The sequence below is a fragment of the Ictalurus furcatus genome, chromosome 11 (genome assembly GCF_023375685.1).
Source record: "Ictalurus furcatus strain D&B chromosome 11, Billie_1.0, whole genome shotgun sequence".
NCBI lineage: Eukaryota > Metazoa > Chordata > Actinopteri > Siluriformes > Ictaluridae > Ictalurus > Ictalurus furcatus.
This window is the reverse complement of record NC_071265.1, coordinates 16,322,381-16,343,704: the sequence shown is the minus strand read 5'-3', so window position 1 is coordinate 16,343,704 and position 21,324 is coordinate 16,322,381. Positions and strand designations below refer to the sequence as shown.

General features: G+C 39.4%; 1 protein-coding gene across 2 annotated transcripts in view; it reads right to left on the bottom strand.

The window, feature by feature from the left end:
* sema3fa (sema domain, immunoglobulin domain (Ig), short basic domain, secreted, (semaphorin) 3Fa) overlaps positions 1-19,676 on the bottom strand; it is a 59,187-nt gene extending 39,511 nt beyond the window's left edge. For both annotated transcript variants that reach the window (XM_053636041.1, XM_053636042.1), the window contains exons 1-2: positions 19,336-19,676; positions 18,142-18,309 (exon numbers count right to left, since the gene is read on the bottom strand). In XM_053636041.1, the coding sequence (XP_053492016.1) occupies positions 18,142-18,277 (136 nt within the window). In that variant the 5' untranslated portion in view covers positions 18,278-18,309; positions 19,336-19,676. The remainder of the gene's footprint in view (positions 1-18,141; positions 18,310-19,335) is intronic.
* Between the last annotated feature and the right edge of the window lie 1,648 nt (positions 19,677-21,324).

Genomic DNA, 21,324 nt, shown 5'->3' with positions numbered 1-21,324 from the left:
GGGACGCTGTTGCAAGCACATTGCTTTCCATGTTTCCATCCATGCTTTCCATCCACACTGGAAGTGTTGCAGACCAACCAAGAAGTGGACGCCCACGAACATCCACTGACGAAGGCATAACCGAAGTGGTGCTGGAATACATACAGTCCTCTGTGTATGGGGACTTTTAGGACACCATGTACATAAATGTCATTTGTGTTTCTTCTCAGAAATTGCCAATTATACAAAAATCAGTAACACTCCTACTCTTCCAAAGACAAACACTTCTTAAACACCTTGGGGCAAGCATAAATATCTATGGCTAAGCGAGCAGGAATATCGCAATGATATTTTTAGAACAGTTCCCAAGGTCCTGTCAATCAAATAACTACATATATTTATTTCTTTATGTAGCCTAAGTATTTAATGATTTTACTATAGCTTTCTTCAATAGCCTTATGGTCAGCCAAAATATTCCATAGTCAAGGACAGTCCCCGTGCATTATTTTTGAAAATAAATAAATACATTTAAAAAAAATAAACCAAAAAGATAACTAAAACACAGAACTTCATATTTCATATTTCTTTTCATCATGAGAGTGGACTAGTTTTGCAGGCACATACTTTCCAGGCACAGGCTAGTCATAGAAAAAACAAACAAACAAAAAAACCTAGGACTAGTCATAAATTAGTCTTATGCAATATTGATTTTTCCTTGTTCATGATTTACCTTTAAAAAAACACACAATAAATGACAGACAGGAGTTTAAAGAGAGTAGAATAGGGTCTAATCATAATACCAGCTGTGTAGTTAGAACTGTTTGCAGCAATGGCAATCACAAGAGCGAATCTCTTTTTAATATTCATCGCCTTCAGCAAAGGTTTGTAAAGTATTAGATATGACACTTCAGTGTAGGCATATGTAATCTTTTTATGTCAAAAACCTTTTTCTCTGTTGGGCAGGGGCATCCCTAATAAATCTAGTCAACTGATTTTAACTCTATAATTATAAGCGAAGCAGAACACACATTGATAGATTTGATTTCACATTAAGTTACTTAAAACATTTCCCTTGACAGAAATCAAGGTCCCAAGAGTCCCAAGAGCCCCGACAGCATGTGAGATGGGGGAGCTCTAAACAACTGCGCATTCCAGATTCATATGTCTAATACTAGCATATATTGATGTTAAATTGCAAAGCTCTTGCACAGGTTGGCAGGTCTGGTAATATAATATAATTGGAGTAAATGTCACTAGATATTATGGCAGTGTAATATCATGTAGAGACGATTAAATTGTTATATTGCACAAGCCTTTGTAATATTTGGGTTGGGATGTTTGCTGATGCGTTGCTTAATGAGGAAAGGGTCGACAGATGCTAGCCAGAATGGCATGCATAATCACACAGGCTTTGAAATACTAATACTATTATTACTACTATTACTACTACTATTACTACTACTACTACTACTACTATTACTACTACTACTACTACTACTACTACTACTACTAATAATAATAATAAACATCACTGAAATCTGAAAGTATTTTTCAGCACCCTTACAATGCCATATATTTAAAACAAAGATCAGGAACAAGCACTGAACACACAGCTGATGAATGAGGTTCCAGTGCCCTAATGAATTTATCATGGACTTTCAGAGAGGCCAGCAATTATACAGTCCCATACATCCTTGTTCCAAAACAAATGGGTGTCCCATATGGTCGATGGAAGCAGGCTGGCACTGCATGTGCTGAGAAAATTGATCTCCTAGAAAAGCAACTCAATTCTCAGATGTAAAAGCATCATTAAGCAGCACATTGGATTATGTTGTACAGTAACCAACTCAAACCAGAACGCTGAAATCTAACACATTTGCAAAACCCATTCCACAAATCTTTGTTAATTTACAAGAATGAAAAAACCCCCACCAATAATAATGACTTATTCAGCATTCCATGCTTAAGTGGTTGGCTAGACTTCTGTGTTTACTTCTACAACACCCAGTGCTCAAATTTGACAGAAAGGCCAAAAGATTACTGCCCCCTGGCAACTCATGGTGACTAATAAGGTAACAGAAACCCCTTTAGACAGTGTGCGAGGGCTCTTTCACATTGTCTCATTGGCCCTGTTCACACTTCATATTAACATTCATCTCAGGTAATAGGATCATAAGTGAACAGTGCTAAATACAGATCTGAATGGAGTCAGATATATCTTGTGATCCGATCATCCAGACCGCAGGCAGAGGTGGTCTGGGAAGCATGTGGCCGCATTACATCTGTAGTGTGAACAGAAATGCATCCTGATGTGTCCCGACAACATCAAAAGGAAGCCTAGTCCCCAGTGATGCCATGCCAATTTTTGCACCTTGAACCAAAATCCCATTTTAACAGCACTGCTTCATTAAGAAATTCTATATCGAATATTTTTAAATCATTTTGCAATGATGGTCTTGATGGTGGACTTCAGTGTGTAGGGTTGAAGGGGAAGACGTTGAGTTTGGCAGAGTGTATATTAAAATGTTAGATGGATTTGTTGGACAGAATTTCTAAATTAAAGCTGTCGTGCGCACATTTTATTTAATGAACTGACATCTTGTGGCTAAACAAAAACACTTTGAGTTTACATTTGGTATGGCTAGTGTTTTTGGGTTTTGTTTTCAAGTGACATTTGGCTGTTTCTGGCAGATTTGGCAACCTTCCTACTGAGGAAATGCGACCATAAGTGGACAATGAAGACAAATTTGAGACCCATGAATAGCCATTTGTCTTGGCTGTCCATGTATGATCGGATCACCTGAGACGGTTGTTTATTTCAAGCTTGAAAAAGGCACTTTGATTGTCAAGAGGGCAATCAAGTGGCTTTTAACCCACAAGTTTTTGCAGAAATGGAAAGGACATTTTCTTGATTCTTTTTTTCTAGGTATACAGCAGAACTTTTGCCACCATAAATAGACCACAATTACACTTTAATGCTTTAGCATTAGCCAAAAGATTACAAATGCTTTGATAAACAATCCTAATAAGAATCAGAAATGGAATATAAAATACACTGTAGTTCCATCCATCTTCTATACCGCTTATCCTGCCCGTGACCTTCAGGGACTTTGATAAACAATCCTAATAAGAATCAGAAATGGAATATAAAATACACTGTAGTTCCATCCATCTTCTATACCGCTTATCCTGCCCGTGACCTTCAGGGTCACGGGCAACCTGGAGCCTATCCCAGGAAGCATCAGGCCCGGACAGGGTGCCAATCCATCGCAGGGCACAATCACATTCACATTCATACACTATGGACACACCAATCAGCCTACCATGCACGTCCTTGGACGGGGAGGAAACCAGAGTACCCGGAGGAAACCCCCGCAGCACGGGGAGAACATGCAAACTCCGCACACACAGGGCCACGGTGGGAATCGAACCCCCGATCCTGACCCCCAACCCCAGAGGTGTGAGGCGAGCGTGCTAACCACTAAGCCACCGTGTGCCATACAGTGTAGATGTAATTGCAAATTCGTAGTTTGGGGCTACTGTACTTTACAGGTATCTAATCATAATAGCAGTTACCATGTACTCTTTCCAAATTCATTTTAAAACATAAAAAATAATAGAACTTATAAAATGGAACAAAAAGAACATTATACAATACAAAAATAAGACTGGTTTAGATTAGGATTTTTTTTTTCTAGAATAGCCTATTCTGAATTTACTGTGTTTTATCATGCCATGAATCCTATACTTGTGTAATACGCATAATGATGTGATATATCTGACTCACCAAATAAACTCAACTAACATCCATCAGCTAAATTAAGTAAAATCAAATGAAATTAGCTGCAGTCAATTAGGTGATTAGTTTGTGGGTTCAGCATAATGATGAGAGTATTCAAGAACAGCAAGCAAAAAGTACATTTTAAAAATTCAGATCGTTAACAAAGCACGTTCAGAAACCCGTTCTCTTTGTCACTCAATGGCTTCATTAACTACGATTTATTGCTGTGCATAGTCTATTGCAAATGGCCCAATGTGTTGTTTTAATGGACCTACTGATTCATCCATGTTGAAGAGAATTATCTACAAAGCAGCCATGAAATTGTATAATAGGATTTCCACTTGTTCATAATGCTAACTGAATTCATGTGCCAAGTGAAACAAATTTGCCAAAAGATAGAGCCAGAATTGAGTAAATGGAGTAAATGGCATTATGGTAATACAGCACTTTTTAATAGGATAAATAATTAAAGTAATTACTACAGCATGATTTTAATAACATAAACAAGTACAAAAATGTTCTATATCTGATGATAGAGACATCAGACATCAGTCATGTTTAGTTCACTGAAGTTATGAATGAGGATAGCATCAGTGCAAGCATCTGCATGGCGAAAGACTTTCACACATTTTTGTGGATCCATATAAACAGTGGGACAGTATGCATATGACAATCTTATACACACTATTAAAATCTGTGTAGATGTAGTAATTCTTGGGTCTTTTCCCCTCTGTATTTTACTCTATAAATATATGAAGTATTTAATAATAATAAAATTAGTATAATTATGGAGGTCCTAAACACAATACCCAGTCATACTGGTATACAATCACACCCTTTCTTAGAAACCTCCACATTGTGTCCATTATTCCTGAACAAATAAATCTGTACCACTTTGCTTATTTGACCAAATGATATTTCAAGTGTTTGAAACCTATACATTTTAAAAACTTCAGTAAGTTTGTAACACAAATTCAATATTATAGACCTACATAATAAAACGTCAATTGTAACAGACTCCATCATTAAATTTTGCATCATCAATCATACCGATTCTCTTCTGATCCCGGCTTCATTCCTATCTCTTTCGCTGTTTCATTGCTTCTCGAAAGGCATCTGTTACTCTCTGTGCCTTTCTACACAGTATCTATTCATTATATTATCTCTCTTGAGGTTCAATTTCCCACAAGGACTAATGTGACACAGCCTCATGATTCAAAGTGAAAAGTGCTGCTCTCAAAATCCCATCATTATACCTTTACCCTACCTTCATGCCAACAACCTAAAAATGTCTGGAAGAAGAATGGATTTTAAACTCCGTGTCACTTGTTACTTTCCGTTTCTACAGAACAACCTTCCAGACGTCCTCCAGATGACTCCTTTGTTCCAACAGACTTGTTTTTAATACACTTTTCAGAAGAGTATCTGTGTCTGCTGTGTTCTTCAACCTTAAATGACTTTCGCATAAAAGCAATACACGCTAATCTTACACTTCGTTTCTTTAGAACGTCATCAGCACATTTATAGGACCTTTATATTGTTCACTGTCTAACTAATCATTACCTCACAGTGTTTTGGTTTTGATAGCTGGCTGTTCAGGATTTCTTAAAACCCAAGACTGTGGTTCCTCATATAATCATGCATGAAATTTTGAGTGACAGTGTTTTTTTCATTAAAAGTGAATTTCCTGAGTAACTATAGCCGGTCCTGCTGCACAGAAACAAAATATAATCCTGTCATCTCTCTCTCTCTCTCTCTCTCTCTCTCTCTCTCTCTCTGTGCATGTGTGTGTGTGTGTGTGTGTGTGTGTGGAAATCTGACCTCAAAAGTGTAGAAGCATGTTGCAGTGCTTTTATTCGTATTATGTAAAGTTCATAAAGACCATCAGAAGGACGGCATTACCAGTTGTAATGTTTGGACTTTATTATGGAAAGGAGATGAAATTGCCAGACACACTCTGCAGGCAGGGATGGAGAGGCAGTGACAAGTGTGTGAGACTGGGAGGGAGAAAGACGAGCTACAGTAGAACAACGAGTGACTCGGAATGTGTGCCAAAGAAGACCACCTTGCAAATATCCTAGCACACTTCCACAAATGAGGGTGACATCATGTTTACACAGAACAAGAGAAAGCCAATATAGTCCCTGGCCATTATAGAGGACACCCATTATTTTATCCTCACCACTCACACACTCGTACACACACTCCCACGTGGCTCACAAAGAATAAACACGGCATTCACACTTAGTTGAGAGCGTCCCTAGAGACTGGAGCTCAATCTGGCCTAACCACAGGCCCCGTTTTCCCATAGACAGGCTGAGCTCCAGCCCACATGTGGCGCTCCACGCTAGCTCACGTTTCTCCTCACGCAGATGCGCAGCTGCTGAATTGAAGTGCACCATCTGGACAGCATCAGGGATATTACCTGGGAGATGCGTAGAAATACATATACAATAGACACATGCACATACAAACCTACATGGACTTCTCATCAGGTTTATGCCAGCACACACTCCATCAGAGGTTATACACGTGCATAAATACTTAGGTACACATATAGACAGGTTAATAAAGGCACTGTCTCACATTTTCATGTCCAAAATGTCTGTATGAAAATAAAGGCTCAAATTCGCGACTGTAATGTTCCAGTTCATGTAATGTGCTTTTTCCCCACCAGTTATTTCTTTCCTCTTTTTTTTTTTTGTCTATTCTGTATTATTTCCACACTACATGTATGCTCATTAATGTTCACAGTCAAACAGCTTGCTGAGCTATCTCTCTCTCTCTCACTCTCTGTCTCTCCTCCCTGTGAATCACTCCTCCCTTCTTTGGTATCAGAGCTCTGATTAGAAGAGTCTGTCTCATCCGTCACTCAGTGATTGCTGATTATTGTGTAGTTCCAAGAGCCCTGGTTATTGCCTCCAATAGTCTTAACACTGTGCACCTCACCACTGTAATGATAACCTACACTCCATTAGCGTTTGCTCATTTCTGTCTCCCTGTTGTATAATTTTTCTCTTCATTATCTTGCCTACCACTTCCCTCTCTGTCAAATGAATTCCACATAGTGGGACAGAAAGACAGATTTTTCCTTTTACCATCCTTTACCCCCTGCTGTTAGCTAGCACTTAGTTATCTTCCTTCGGCTCTGGGATTGGTCAACACCCCCTCCTTCTCTTGCATGTAATAATGTTTTCGGTCTAGTGGCACGGATCATTGGCTGAGCCGCTGCACTACTACGGTAACAGCATCCAGTGTTGACTGACAGATGGTAATAAATGGTGGCAGCCAAAAACAACATACACAGAGAGGCGCCCTTGACCCCACCACCCCCCAGTCTCAGGACCAAGGTCAAGCTCAGTCTTCTGACCTCCACACTATGACTCCTACAACCATGCAACACGTCAAGAGGCCCCCGTGATGACAGATTATGTGTAAAATTTGCTTGATGTTTGCAGTAATGCGTATAGTTGTCTTCCTGCTGCTAAAAAATTTTATGTACTACTGTATGGAAATGTAAATATTCACGAACTGTCAATGTGTTAAAAAGTAGTGACAGAGATCAAGATATACACTATTTGTGTTTATAAGACACACTTGGAAATGTATTATGAATAGAACGATCAAGGACACAGACACACACGCAAAATGTTTGCCACTTACATATATCAACAGTCACACACACACACACACACACACACTTTTTTTTATTGGACTGAATTTTCAATCAGCACCATCATATTCTACTCTGGTTCTTTATTTTAGTTCCACACAAAAGGTTCCACACAAAGGTCCTTGATAGCTTAGGCACAGTGGTTTAGGCCTGGGCTCCCTATGCATCTGCTTTGTGCCAATTCCTTTTGTGAACCTGGCTTACAAATAAACCTTGCAGTTGAATGTGGGTGAGTTTGATTGAATTGCAATGTGCTGGACCCCACAGCTCTCCTATTTTTATACCAAAAAGAAAAGGCTACAATGGGGAAAGTCAAGACAATTTCACAATTGTTGACATAGAAATTCAGTCGAGCCGAGAATGAAACGTTGAGTAAAAGCAGAATGGCCGTCTGGGAAACTTTATCTGACTGGTATTAAAAAAAAAGCTAGGATGTGGAAAAAAAAACAAAAAACATATGATCCTCAACTGTGGGAAATATTTCCCTAATCTGACCAGCAATTGGATGAGAAACATGGAGGGCTCAAGTCATTTAAATGCCTAATAAAAGTAGCGGAAAGTAGTACAAGGAAAAATGCACATGGCTCCATTTTTAAATTTTGTCTGACGTGATACCATCTGGATACGAAATGCCGTCATCATGAAAAAGCCATCTTTCAACACACTCAAACAGACAGATACACACATCCCCACATACATGGAGGCTTTTTTTTCTGACTGTTGCCTTATCATTTTTTTCACGTCTTCCTGCATTAATCACAGATATACAAAATGACAGAAAACATCTGTCTGTTAACCTAGATAACCTATGCAAGACTGCTGAAAATCCACTATGGACACAAAGAATGTGGGAAAGCAAGCAACTATGAAAACTTATGGATTTCCAATGCTAAAAAAAAACCCCAGAAAGCTTCAATAATATATACTTAGAAATATGTATGATACGCATATTTGTGTGTATTTGTATTTTTGAGGAGTCCAAAAAAATACTACCTGCTTGAAATGAGAGCATTTTGTTAAGGTTGGGATTTAGGTGGAGTATTACTGTAGAGTTGAGGATAGAATATTATTTTGCATAGATAGCCTATGGGCAGAGTTTTCTTTCTCTTGTTATAGATGGCGCTCCATGCTGAGTTTGGAGTAAGTATTAACATACTATGTATTATATTGTAGGCTATCATCCATATCATCCATATTTACCATTGTTTAAATGGTCAAAATGGTGATAACATTAAAAAAAATAAAGGCACATGAACGGTGAAGGAGACACCAAATGTAAAACTTAGGTGTCAAAGAGTTTACGGTGAACATTTGAATGAATGGATGTAAAAATTGGTTGTTGTTCATATGCCGTGACTTGCTGTGATGCTGTGTGGTAATTTTTCCATTTCCTCTTGCATTATGGTAGTGTTCAATCGGAAATGTGAATAACCTACAATAATCCTTGTACTAAATTGTTACATATATAGAGTATGGTATAAAAATACAGTGCATGCTGTGCAATTTGAGACATAGCTTGACAGGATTTTGTGACAAAACCAACTAGGATATAGGGCTGGGCGATATGATGAAAACATCATATTGCGATATGAGGACATTTCTACGATACACAAAGCGTATCATGATATATAAATTTAGCCAACACTGCAAAACAGTACCTGTACTAAAATAAAGAAAAAAACATTAAACTGAGTTTGAGGATACTTTTCTTTAATGCCTACAAAAGATAAAAACGAAAATTACATAAAATCAACGGCATTCATTCAGTACCATTTAATTTGTAATTATTAAAAATGTAATGTTTTTAAATACATCACCATACCAGTGATATCCCAGAAAAGTGTATTGCATAATCATTTATCATGATATCTATCTATCTATCTATCTATCTATCTATCTATATATATATATATATATTGTCCAGCCCTACTAGGATCAGCACAAAATTTAGTTGCTGCTAAAAAACTCCTAGCTTACTTCACATACGTGCAAACCTTTCTGAAACCTTTTTTTTTTTTTATGTAAATTTAGTTTAATTAATCATTTTAATGTTAGGTTCACCCTTAGAAAAAAAAAAAGTTAAAAAAGCTGTCTAACAGAGAAACTGTCAAAGCAAATAACCCTTTATGGTACTAGATAGAGCCTTTAGTTTCTAAAACTGTAGGTATATAGTTGATATTTAATAAGTAGTTCTGAATCAGCGTATTGCAAAACCCAGTCTGTCAGCACTCATTTAATATAGTTCATGAGAAAATTATCTTAATCTTGGCAGCAGAAATATATTTCTTCATGCGCAGTACTGCAAATCTGGCATGTCCAAATACCCTGACATACAATATTTCCAATAGATTGCCACATCTTAATCTGAAAGATCTTCAATCTTGGCATGCTTTGTCTTCATGTAAAAGAGACAAAGAGAACTGATTAAAAATTACTGGTTAAAAAAAAAACTCTATCTGCAGATGAAAGACAAGACTAGTTCTGTTATAAACCATCTGCTACAGTTAAGTTCGTCAGCACAAACTCCACACTGTCCACACACAACGCGTTGGGTCCATGCCACTGACATTTCGCTTCACGCCAACATCATCCCCCCCCATGAGGACCAAAAGTGCAACAGTGAAGAAGTTCCTGTGGATGAAACATCCAGCCTCCAGCATTAATGGGGCCATGTTTGAAATGACGGATGTCTACAAGCTTCTCATCCACCACAGTATCTTTCACAGTTTCTTTTTTAAGTGGTCCATAAAACACATGCTTGAAAGCTTTGTCCTTAGCCAAAAAAAAAAAAAAATGAATGTCCGAATTCCTCTCATGGGAATGTCTCCATGCATTCAGAGACGTGTCACACAGGACTGGGATAATAGATGGGCATTAGGGGGTGGGAAGATAAAAATAAGATGATCAAGATAAGATAGAATGATCAGGATGACAAAAATGAAGTTGAGCAGGGAGAAGAAACAAACAACAAAGCAGAGATTGACAGATCAAGGAAGAAAGGAAGAGAGAGACAGAAAGAGAGGGGGTGTGAGACAGTAAGGTCTCTATATTTAGCTGTGCCTGTCACCTTCACTCTTCCTCCACAGAGCACACTCGCTGTGACAGCTCAGATCCAGTAAAGCAGCACAGGATCCCAGGATGCACCACCACCTTGAAACTCCCAAATGTTTGTTGCAGGCTTACACATCACACAGATGTAGATCTATTTACTAAAATCCACAAGAAATAACCAAGAAAGAGTGTGATACTTCTCTACCAATATTCCAATTTTCTCCAAATTCGATTGCAAAGATGAAAACCTACTTTATAAAGAATGAACTTCTGACTGAATAAACACAGAAACAAAGAACTTAAAGCCACTTGCGCCCGTGTAGATCTGACAGAGCTGTGGGGATTCATGCAGAGAGCTTGCAGAGCAAGAGTCTGGAAGGGTCAGCAGGCTAAGTTTATTATGCTGCCAAGAGCTCCATTAGAGTGCAGCCCATGGGACGACCCCAGAAAAATGTGCAGAGATGCCTCCCAACTCCCAGGGTTATTAATATCGCTCTGTCACATTTCTGTGGTTGCAGCTACAAAGCAAGAACCCGACTGGGCCTGTAAGTGGAGCCTAATGATGGGCAATCACGGTGTCACTCGGGGGCAAATATGTTCAGTTCAAAAGGAAAAGGATTCAAGACAGTTTAGGAAAAGATTTAGATATAATGGGATCTCATTCATGCTGTCCAGATATTAACCGACACAAAGAGACAGACAGAGACGTGGAGAGGCAGGCAGGTAGACAGATACACAAAGGCGGTTGCAAACGCACGCACATACACAATCCCTCTATTTCTTTAACACCTTTCCTCAAAAGATTCAGGTGAAAAGAGAGCTAACCAAGCTGTGGATAGATGGGTACCTGTTTTGTTGTCCTTATTTATATTGTGCTATGTCTTTAGCATAGGATAGTCACATTCTCACGGACCAGGGACTATTCAAATGTTCCTAACAGCAATACAGAGATTAGGACACTGGTTCAAAGTGTGTGTGATCTTTTCAGCTAGTAATCTCTCATATTCTCTATCGGTATTGTTAGTTTTATTTCCTAACCCGCAAACTACCTCTATTATTCACTGTCTCATTGTTTCTCTTTCTTATTACAGGAAGACCAATTTTTTTTTCACCATTCATGCGTTCAAAATATCAAACATCTTCACACGCATTTTCTTCTCTCTTCCTCTCCACATTGTTCCATCAACACGAGAGTGAATACAACGCTTTGGGGCTAATAAATTTCCATAAATATCACCATTACAACAGGCCAATTAAGTGAGCGTGGTGGGAACATAACAAAACGACGCTATTAGTTTGAAGATAGGACCGCCAAACACCGCTTTCAGACATGCAATTCAGTCTCAAAGCCCATGCAGCTAAAGCAAAGGAGTGACTTTTGCCCCATGGCGTTTTAATACATAGTGAATTAGGATAATTGGAGAGTCAAAGGTGTGAAGGACACAGCTATTGGCGCTGTCAACTGCCTGTCCAATGTGTTCCAGAGACCAGAGTGAATAAAATACATCAAACCTGAAATGAAAACAAATCTCTAAATATTGCTGAGGTGGAAATTTAGGTCTGTCGATCAAGAAGCGATGCGACAAAGTGAAATGGAAACAGGTTTTTTCACTCCTCATGTAGGGCACATATTTCACAGTGCTGAAACGAAATATATTTAAACATAAACATGGCCAGGGTGCACAGTGGCTTAGTGGTTAGCATGTTTGCCTCACACCTCCAGGGTTGGGGGTTCGATTCCCACCATGGTCCTGTGTGTGCGGAGTTTGCATGTTCTCGGAGGGCTTCCTCCGGGTACTCTGGTTTCCTCCCCCAGTCCAAAGACATGCATGGTAGGCTGATTGGCATGTCCATAGTGTGTGTGAGTATGTATGTGACTGTGCCCTGCGATGGATTGGCACCCTGTCCAGGGTGTACCCCGCCTTGTGCCCAATGCTCCCTGGGATAGACTCCAGGTTTCCCCATGACCCTGAAAAGGATAAAACAGTATAGAAGATGGATGGATAAACATGGCCACAGGGGACTCTCATGCACTGTTTGGAAACAAACTTTTTTTTAGCTTGATTAAATTAACAAAAGCAACATCAAATACCACTGTGACCCTGACCACGATAACGAGATTACTGAAGAAGAATGAATGAATGAACATCACATGTCAAATATATTTGGCACATTTTCTTTCTAATCACAGGCAAGAACAGCCATGAAACTTTGGTATTACAGTTTTTCTTCTTCTCCCTAATCATTACCAGAGATAATTGAAACACAGATTTGTTTTTGTCAAAACTGAGAAACATTTCAATGTAACGTGTTGATTCTTTCGGAGTTAATACTGCAGCTGGGGGTCTGCATGGTTCGTTCTTTTTTCAGATCACAGCTAAATTACGGTTCCAGGTGTTTCAGTGACCACAAAGAAAAGGGGTGTGTGTGTGTGTGCTTGGGCTGAGATGAGTTAAGTGTTTTGAATTTAAGTGACTTTGAGCAAACATAAACTGAGAGCAATTAAAACTTAATCCCAGCCTCTGGCACACATAAATGGGTGGTCATTAGTGCTTGTTTTGGGATAGAAATGGGTGCCCCTCAAATTCAAACACACACAGACATAATGGCCTGATAAGGTCACACATGTAAACTGTGGACCCCAATTATACACACACACACACACACACACACACACAGTGCCCTGATGGGGTCACAGATGTAAACCCTAGGTGGTGTATTCTGTCTAGGCCTATTAGAGCTTACTATACTGCTGAGGGATAATAAATAATTTATCCTCTGTGCTGAGAGGCAGACCAATCCTGCTGTACAACCACAAACAAGCAGCACAATACAAACACAACTATTTACACAATTGTATTCACAGTCCCTCCCCAAGAAAATACTGAAACAGGAAGGCCAATTATTTTTTGTTTTTGCTACACACTGAAGACATTTGGGTTAGAAATTGAAAGGTGAATATGAGAATATAGATGAGATGGCACTTGTGGCACCTTTTGTTTGAACCCACCCATATTTAAAGTGATCAAAAATATTGTAACATGTGACTGAAACGTGTTTCTTGTTGCCCAGGTGGGCCCTGTTAGACTGATTAAACAATTAATAGCTCAATGTCTTTTCTTGGGTTAAGGCCTGGGTTTTGCTTATGAAGACTGCAGTTATTGCTAAACAAGATAAACCAACATGAAGGTCATAGAACTGCCTATGGGAGAAAAGGAAGACATTTTGAAGCTGATAAAAGAGGGATCTATCAGAGCCACTGCACATGCGTTGGACATAGCCAATACAACAAGTTGGAATGTCCTGAAAAAGAAAAAAAGCAAACACTGGTCTTCTAACAACCAGACATTGAACAAGTCAGCCAAGGAAAACAACAGCAGTTGATGACATAAACATTGTAAGAGCTGTGAAGAAAAACTCCAAAACAGTTGCAAAGAAATACAGAGATGTGCCATAAAAGTTCTGAAACCAAGATTAACGCCTACCAAAGTGATGGAAAGGCCAAAATGTGTAGAAAGAAAGGATCTACTTATGATCCAAAACATACCAGCTCATTTTGTGAAGCATGGTGGAGGTTGTGTCATGGCTTGGGTTTGCACGGCTGCTTCTAGAACAGACTCACTAATCTTTATTGAGGATGTAACTCATGATGGGTTTGTCTGCCAGTTTACAGAGAAATCATCCAATCTAATAGCATCCAATCTAATTGGACTAAAATTTCACCATGCAGCAAGACAATGACCCAAAACACACTCACAGCTCAACAAAAGATTTTATCAGGAAGAAAAAGTGGAAGGTTTTAGACTGGCCAAGTCAATCACCAGACCTTAACCCAATTGAGCAGCATTTCACCTCCTGAAGAGGAGATTGAAGGGAGAAACCCCTCAAAACAAACAACAACTGAAAGAAGCTGCAGTACAAGCTTGGAAAATGTGTATAAAATGTGCTATTGTATGGGTCCTGCAGTCACAGAGCCACAGGGTGCTACTACATGCAATATAAACAAGCCTTAAATCTGTCCCTAACAACCTTTAAGGCTGATGACTTATCTCAGATGACAAGCTCTCAAAGGGGAAAAAGTTGAAGCAGGTTTTGCCAGAAATCTATAAAGCTATTATCAGGCCTTATCTTGCCTGCACCACAAGTCAGTGGGTCAGACACACACAAGTGTATATGCACACACACACACACACACACACACACACACACACACACAAAGTTCAGTCATCTTCTTAGCCTACACATTATCAATGACAAAATATCATAGAACATCTAGAAAAACATGGTGTGCATATGTGCACCATTACCCATAATGCACCAAGAATCCACAATCTCTTCCTCACTAAGTCACATAATGATTTCCTTCAGCTTAAAAACTGACTTGTCAGCATGGATAACATATCACCAATCAATGTTAATAATAGATATTTAACAATATTTACAAGTAACTTGTTCATGGAGTATTTTATAAAGAATTCACATCTGTATTTTTTTGGTTTCAGGTTGGGGGGTAATTTGTAATGTGCAAGTTGTTTATATAATAGCATGTCACGATCAAGTGTTTTCAGAGCATTTAGTACAGCAAATAATGAATTCAGTCCAACAGCAGCCTGTTCCTGCTGCCCTATATAACGCTCTATATAGAACAGACTATACAGTAAATATTGAACAAGTGAGTGAAAGAACGATTTCAGACACAGTGTTAATCTAAGTCTGCGTGGTCATTCCTTCAATTTCCCACATATCCCATATCTCGGATGATAATACAGCAGCGGCTTCAACACTCCCACGCCTTAAAAAAAACAAACAAAAAAAAACACAATAGGGACCTTCATATACAACAACGTGGTTCAGACAGTGCACTTAAGAAAGCTCATGCTACAGCACACATTAAAAGCTTACACTGGAGAAGCCAGAAACACTTACACACTTAGACGAGCACTTAAGAAAGAAACTCTGCAGCAAGCAAGTCTTTCATTATGATAATCTATGCATTGCTCTGGACACACTGCAAACATCTCGGTAAATCTCAGCGCTGCCTTTTCAAGACTCCACGTCGAAAATATGCTGTGAGTCTACTGCTACTTTCAGATTCTGAGTGCTGGAATTCGAATTCAAACAATATGCACAAGATTTGCTCGAAACAACGCTTTCGATCACAAGCAGAGCATTCTTTTTGCCAAACTGTTGAATCTGCCTTAGGTGTTTTCCTAACCATTAAACATGGATATGATATGCAGAAGCATGTCCATAAATCCATCAGCGTGTCAAAACTGAGTGGTTACATGGACGCGCGCACTCTTAAGTCGCAGTGGGGCGCTGAAAGTCCTCTGGGCTAGCTTTGAGCAAAATAGCGAGGATTCTGAACACAAAAGGGAGGGGGAGAAAGTGTGTCAGGGTGCAGAAAGAGGACAGAAAGCAAGAACGTACATGAAATCAAAACCTACATGAAGGCACACACCTAAACTTGAGCTGGCGGTGAGATGATAGAGGGATTGAACCTCTTGTAAATAGGAGCCCTAGACCTTAAGCTGTAGACGTGATTTATCTTGGCTTCCTAGGATGTACTGCTGGCCCAGACGGTATGTAATGTGAAAAGAGGTGATAAAGACAGTGGCATCTCTTCTCAACTTGCCGACACCACCGGGGATGAAAACTGACTTGACCTGGCAGGGTTCCTCTTCGTTCAGGTCGAGTCAGTTTTCAGCTCCACACACACACACACACACACACACACACACGGTGGTGGTATAGTCTAGTCACTAGACGTCTGTATGAATGTTGATAGGCGTGTTAGCAAGGGATAATCCCCTAAAAGCTTCTTGTTTTCTTTGCCAGTGTTGCCCGAATCAAATTCAGATTCTTGAGATTAAACGTTCTTTTCAACCATAAATAACACACCTCTTTATTGTTCGTTAGAGAACCTTCAAGCTACACAGCAGTACTTGACAAGATGATGTACTGCCGAACATGTCATAACCTCCTTTCGCTCACTAAACACATGTTTAAGTGAGCAGTTCAATTCCAATCCTAAGATCAGCACTAAAAGCAGATAAGAATGGCCAAAGTCTATCTTTTTGCTTGTAAATAGTGTGTAATGGTTGTTCTGGACATAAATAATCAGCTAAACCAGTAAAAAAAAAAAAAATGTCTCTTTAAAGCAGAGAAAAAGGACTGAGGGTGTCAAACCCCACAGCCTTAAAAGTAATAGATCACAAAGCAGACTTGCGTTATCTCATATCTTTAGCTTTTAGTCATTTATATCTGCCTCCTTTAGTAAAAGGGCAGTCTAGTGAAAATTTCCAGACTCTTGTGGGAGAAATTCTTCATGCCTGCTGCCAAGCTGAGTTGGCCCCTGTAAGCATGTAACTAGTATGTTCTCTGATATATATTTTGGCACATGGTGCTATATTTTAGTCACATGGGCAAAAGCTTTACGTTTCCATGTCAACTCGGAAAAAGGCAGAACTGTATAAACAAGATCGAGACAAAGGAAACCTGCAAAAACACCAAGCAATAATAGAACATTTTCCAAACAAACCGACTCGGCAGAGGAGATTACAATAGCAAAGTTTCTTTTGTAACGCCTTACAAAGTGAATGCTTTATGTTGACTTGTTTGAACAGCCTCTCAACTGCAACTTTTAAATCTTATATTTTTACCTCTTGCGTTTGTTGTGCCTGGACGACAGGACATTATTTTCAAATAACACCTGATCATTTTAAACCCACAGTTATACCTTGTAAAGGTAAACCCTGCATTTGATTTGACTGGCCATCTGTACCCCTAATTATTAGAACCAAGATGAAATTTTATATAAGGTGAGAAAAATAAAAGTGTCTACAGCAGGAAATCTTGAAATGCAAGCCATTGTGAAGAACATTTCATCAAAGCGCATTGCTGAAATCAACTAAGCAGCATTGTGGTCAGACTATCAGAATATCCACCAAACCTAAAAAACCTCAATAACATAAACTCAAAAGTAACCTAGGCAAGCAAAAGGAGTTGTAGCAGACTGAGAATTTAGAAGCATGTAAGAATATGAAGGGAGCTACCATGCTCAGCACTTTACCCACAAACTCAAAGAAACCTAAACTCTATTACAGAAGAAGTCTCTGACCACTGAATCACATGCTATGGAAATGGAGCGGAAGCATAATGGTCTAGGAAACACACACTCATGACACATGTGCGAGAAGTGTGTGCAGTGTGGCCTTGATTGTACTGCAGCCTGAAAACACAGCAAGTGCTAACTAATATTGCATGTTTCCCCACACGATCTCGATCCAAGCAGCCACGTCTCTTGCCAAGAAGCAGCCTACTAAGCAGTTGCACAACCAATTGAAACAGGAAACCACTGAATATTGCAGCTTCCTCGGACGACATAACCGCACCAACGGCTTCCAGATTGGGAAGAGTCATAAATCAGAAATGTCAGAAGTGTGGCAAATCCAAACCCCTAAGTAGGGCTATATCAGGCAGAGTCTCACGATAGCAGATTCATATGAATTTGCACAATCTGTATAAAAGCTGAATGCTCACGATTATAATGAGGGGTGCCTATTGTTTTTATTCTTTCCGGCTTCACTGTGTGTAATTCAATAAAAGCAGTTTCACATAGCAGAATTCCACCAGATTATGTTTGTATATACCTTACCTTTAAAGGACAGGTAGATCCGCGGAGCTGACAGAGGTGGCAGGGAAGCAAATGGGTTGCTCTGGACTGATACAGCTGAGAACACAGAAACCAGAAGGGTCCCCAGAAACAAATCCCTCGTGCTCTGCTCAATCATTGTGTCCAAAAAATATGCAGAAACAATCAGCCCTGCAGAGAACAAAGAGTGAGGGGAGGGGGGTAGGGGTAATGCTCAGACAGGTTACACCAACTTGTAGAAACTGAAGCTGTAAATATAAATCTGCACAATTTTAATCCAAATTTCGACATCCCCTTTGCTCAAACAGATCGGTTATGAATAGATAATTACACAGTATGGTAGGCGTATTAGAGAAAGGAGACGGCCAACATGCACTAGAATCATTCCTTTGGATAGATAAGGATACCTACAGCTACATGTCTACAGTCTAGATTCCGCTCAAGCCTATTTGCCAGACTGCAGAACGCAGAATTCAAACTTTATTCGTTTAGATTTTTACTCAACATAATCCAAATCGTGCACTAGTGGTCATGATGGACCAGACACAGCAAACAGCCCCGGCTCGCCACAGTGTCTACAGTGTATTTCCTTCTATCTGGAGGTAACAACAGTTCATTCAAGACGGTAGGTATTAACTGTCCGTTTGCCAACAGCAGTGGGTGAACACTGACCCTCACACACCCCAGGAGACTTTAATGACTGCCAAGCAACTCAGTCTAAGATCCAATTGCACCTGTAACTAAATATAATAGTGGCATCCTGCACAGGAGTGCTGTGGGAATAAAGGAAGGTGCCTGGAACCCAGCTTTACCACGCACCGTTCAATTTAGTAGATAGGCTCCATCTGAATGCTCCTGACTTATTGATATTCGCTGAGCTTAAATAAACAAACAAACCGATAAACAATGCCAAATAAATAAATACAAACAAATGAAGAAATAAATAAATAATAAGTAACAGAAAAAATACCAAACGACCCAAAACACCCACGCCAACACCTGGCACTAAGGAATAAGAGAACTGTATGATTACCCATAATTATAAGGATTTAATTATGGTCTAGTTAAAAACAATAGATTTTACGGCGATAAAACCTGCAAGAATGGAACTATTCATCTATTATGAATAAATGCTCAAACAAGAGTAAACACGCGTGTTCTCTACACGCTCGTGGAGTCCCGGACTTCAGCATTCACCTGGGAAATGATCCGAAGTTTATCCCGGGATAAAACCCCATTCACAATCCAGAGAGAAGAGTGAGGAGAAATCCCGCGATGCGCCCTGCTGCTCTTCTCCAGTCCAAACACACACGCGCACACACACACTCACACACACACACACACACACACTCTTACGTACACAGCCGCTTACTGCTCACTGTCACAGGCTGAACATCCGAGGACAGAAATACGGTGCGCGCTCGTGCGCGTGTGCGTGCGCGCGCGCGGGGTATTCCTCACGGACAGCACTTATTCACTCCGCTAATTCGCGCCAGAGCAAGACGTCTCTCTCTCTCTCTCTCTCTCTCTCCCTGTCTCTCTCTCTCTCTCCCTGTCTCTCTCTCGCTCTCTCTCTATCTGGCAGGTGGACGCAGCGCCTCCTGTGGGCGGAGTCTCACCTTTACAGAAAGCCCATTCGTGCCCCGCCCATTCAAGACCAGCAAAACAGAAGCGCGCGAGATGATCGATTCCGCAACCTTACAATCTCTCTCTCTCTTTCTCTCTCTCTCTATGTATATATATATATATATATATATATATATATATATATATATATATATATATATATATTTATAGATAGATAGATAGGCTTGAGACCACCCAATTTAAATTGGTTTTAGAATTTAGAAGAAAGTAAATGTTCAATATATTGAATATTTAATATTCTGCACTTTTTCTATTTCCGTATTAAACCCTCCTATTATGTCGGGAAAAATACGTACATCCATTATGTTATGGGTTTAATTACGCACAAAAAATCCCCCCAGCAAAGAACAGCTTAAAGCAGAAAACCTTTATTATGGCCTGTCTACGACCACAAAAATAAATAAATAAATAAATAAATAATTGCATATAAGTTCATAACCCTAAATGAGGAAAAGTCAAAGAATTTCAAAGAGAGAAAGAGAGATTAAGCGGTATGTCAGACATCTCAAATGTGGAAATGGGTCAAATTGACCCATAACATAATAGGAGGGTTAAATGTAAGCAACATTGTGATACTGACTGTTAACTACTTTGTAAGAAAGGTCAGATGTTCCTCATGCCTAATCTCTTCTATTCAATCCATCCAACATTTAGCAATTTTGTGATCGTAGGAATTAATAATGCACACTGTAATATTTGAAGGACCTTGCAATATTTAAAAAATGATCACAGAATTTCTGCATATTTGTGCCACGACGCGTCATGTGACATCATCACAACGTGAATTCATTCAAAGGCCTCTTTGATTCATGTGTGTCAAACATGAGTACAGCTAAAAGGTCTCATTTACCAACAAACATCACTGCAAAAGATCATGAAAAGCAATTTTGTTCAATTGCAGTTTTCTCAATTCAAGTATATTTCCAGAAACAAAAGCACAAAAAACTTTTTTTTTTTTTTTTTTTTAAAAGTCACGGTAAAATCAAGCATTTTTGGCTGCAACAATCACAAAACTACTCTGCAAAATCCTGTCTACTGAAGCTCGTGCTCAGAGGACATTCCAATGGATTTGATCTAAAATGGATCATAAGGTTTTGAACAAACTTGTGGAGTCCATGCCAGCTTGAGCACGCTGTCATTAAAGCAAAAAGGGGACGTACCAAATACTAAGAAACTCTGAAACTTCATGTAAATATTTCAAAGATTCTACATTTCACTCAAGTTGTTGGCAGTAATACAATTTGTAATGAAAATCATTATATGAAATAAGAAACTAATGCAAAATAGACTAGTGTGCTTGGACTCCACTATATATACACCAATCAGCCGTAAAATTCAAACCATCTGCCTAATATTGTGTAGGTCCCCCTTGCACAACCAAAACAGCTCTGATCCATCGAGGCATGGACTCCACAAGACCTCTGATGGTGTGGTGTGGTATCAGGCACCAGCATGTTAGCAGCAGATCCTTTGAGTCCTGTAAGTTAGGCACTCTGACCAGTCTACATTACAAGCATGAACTTTTTCAGCAATTTATAG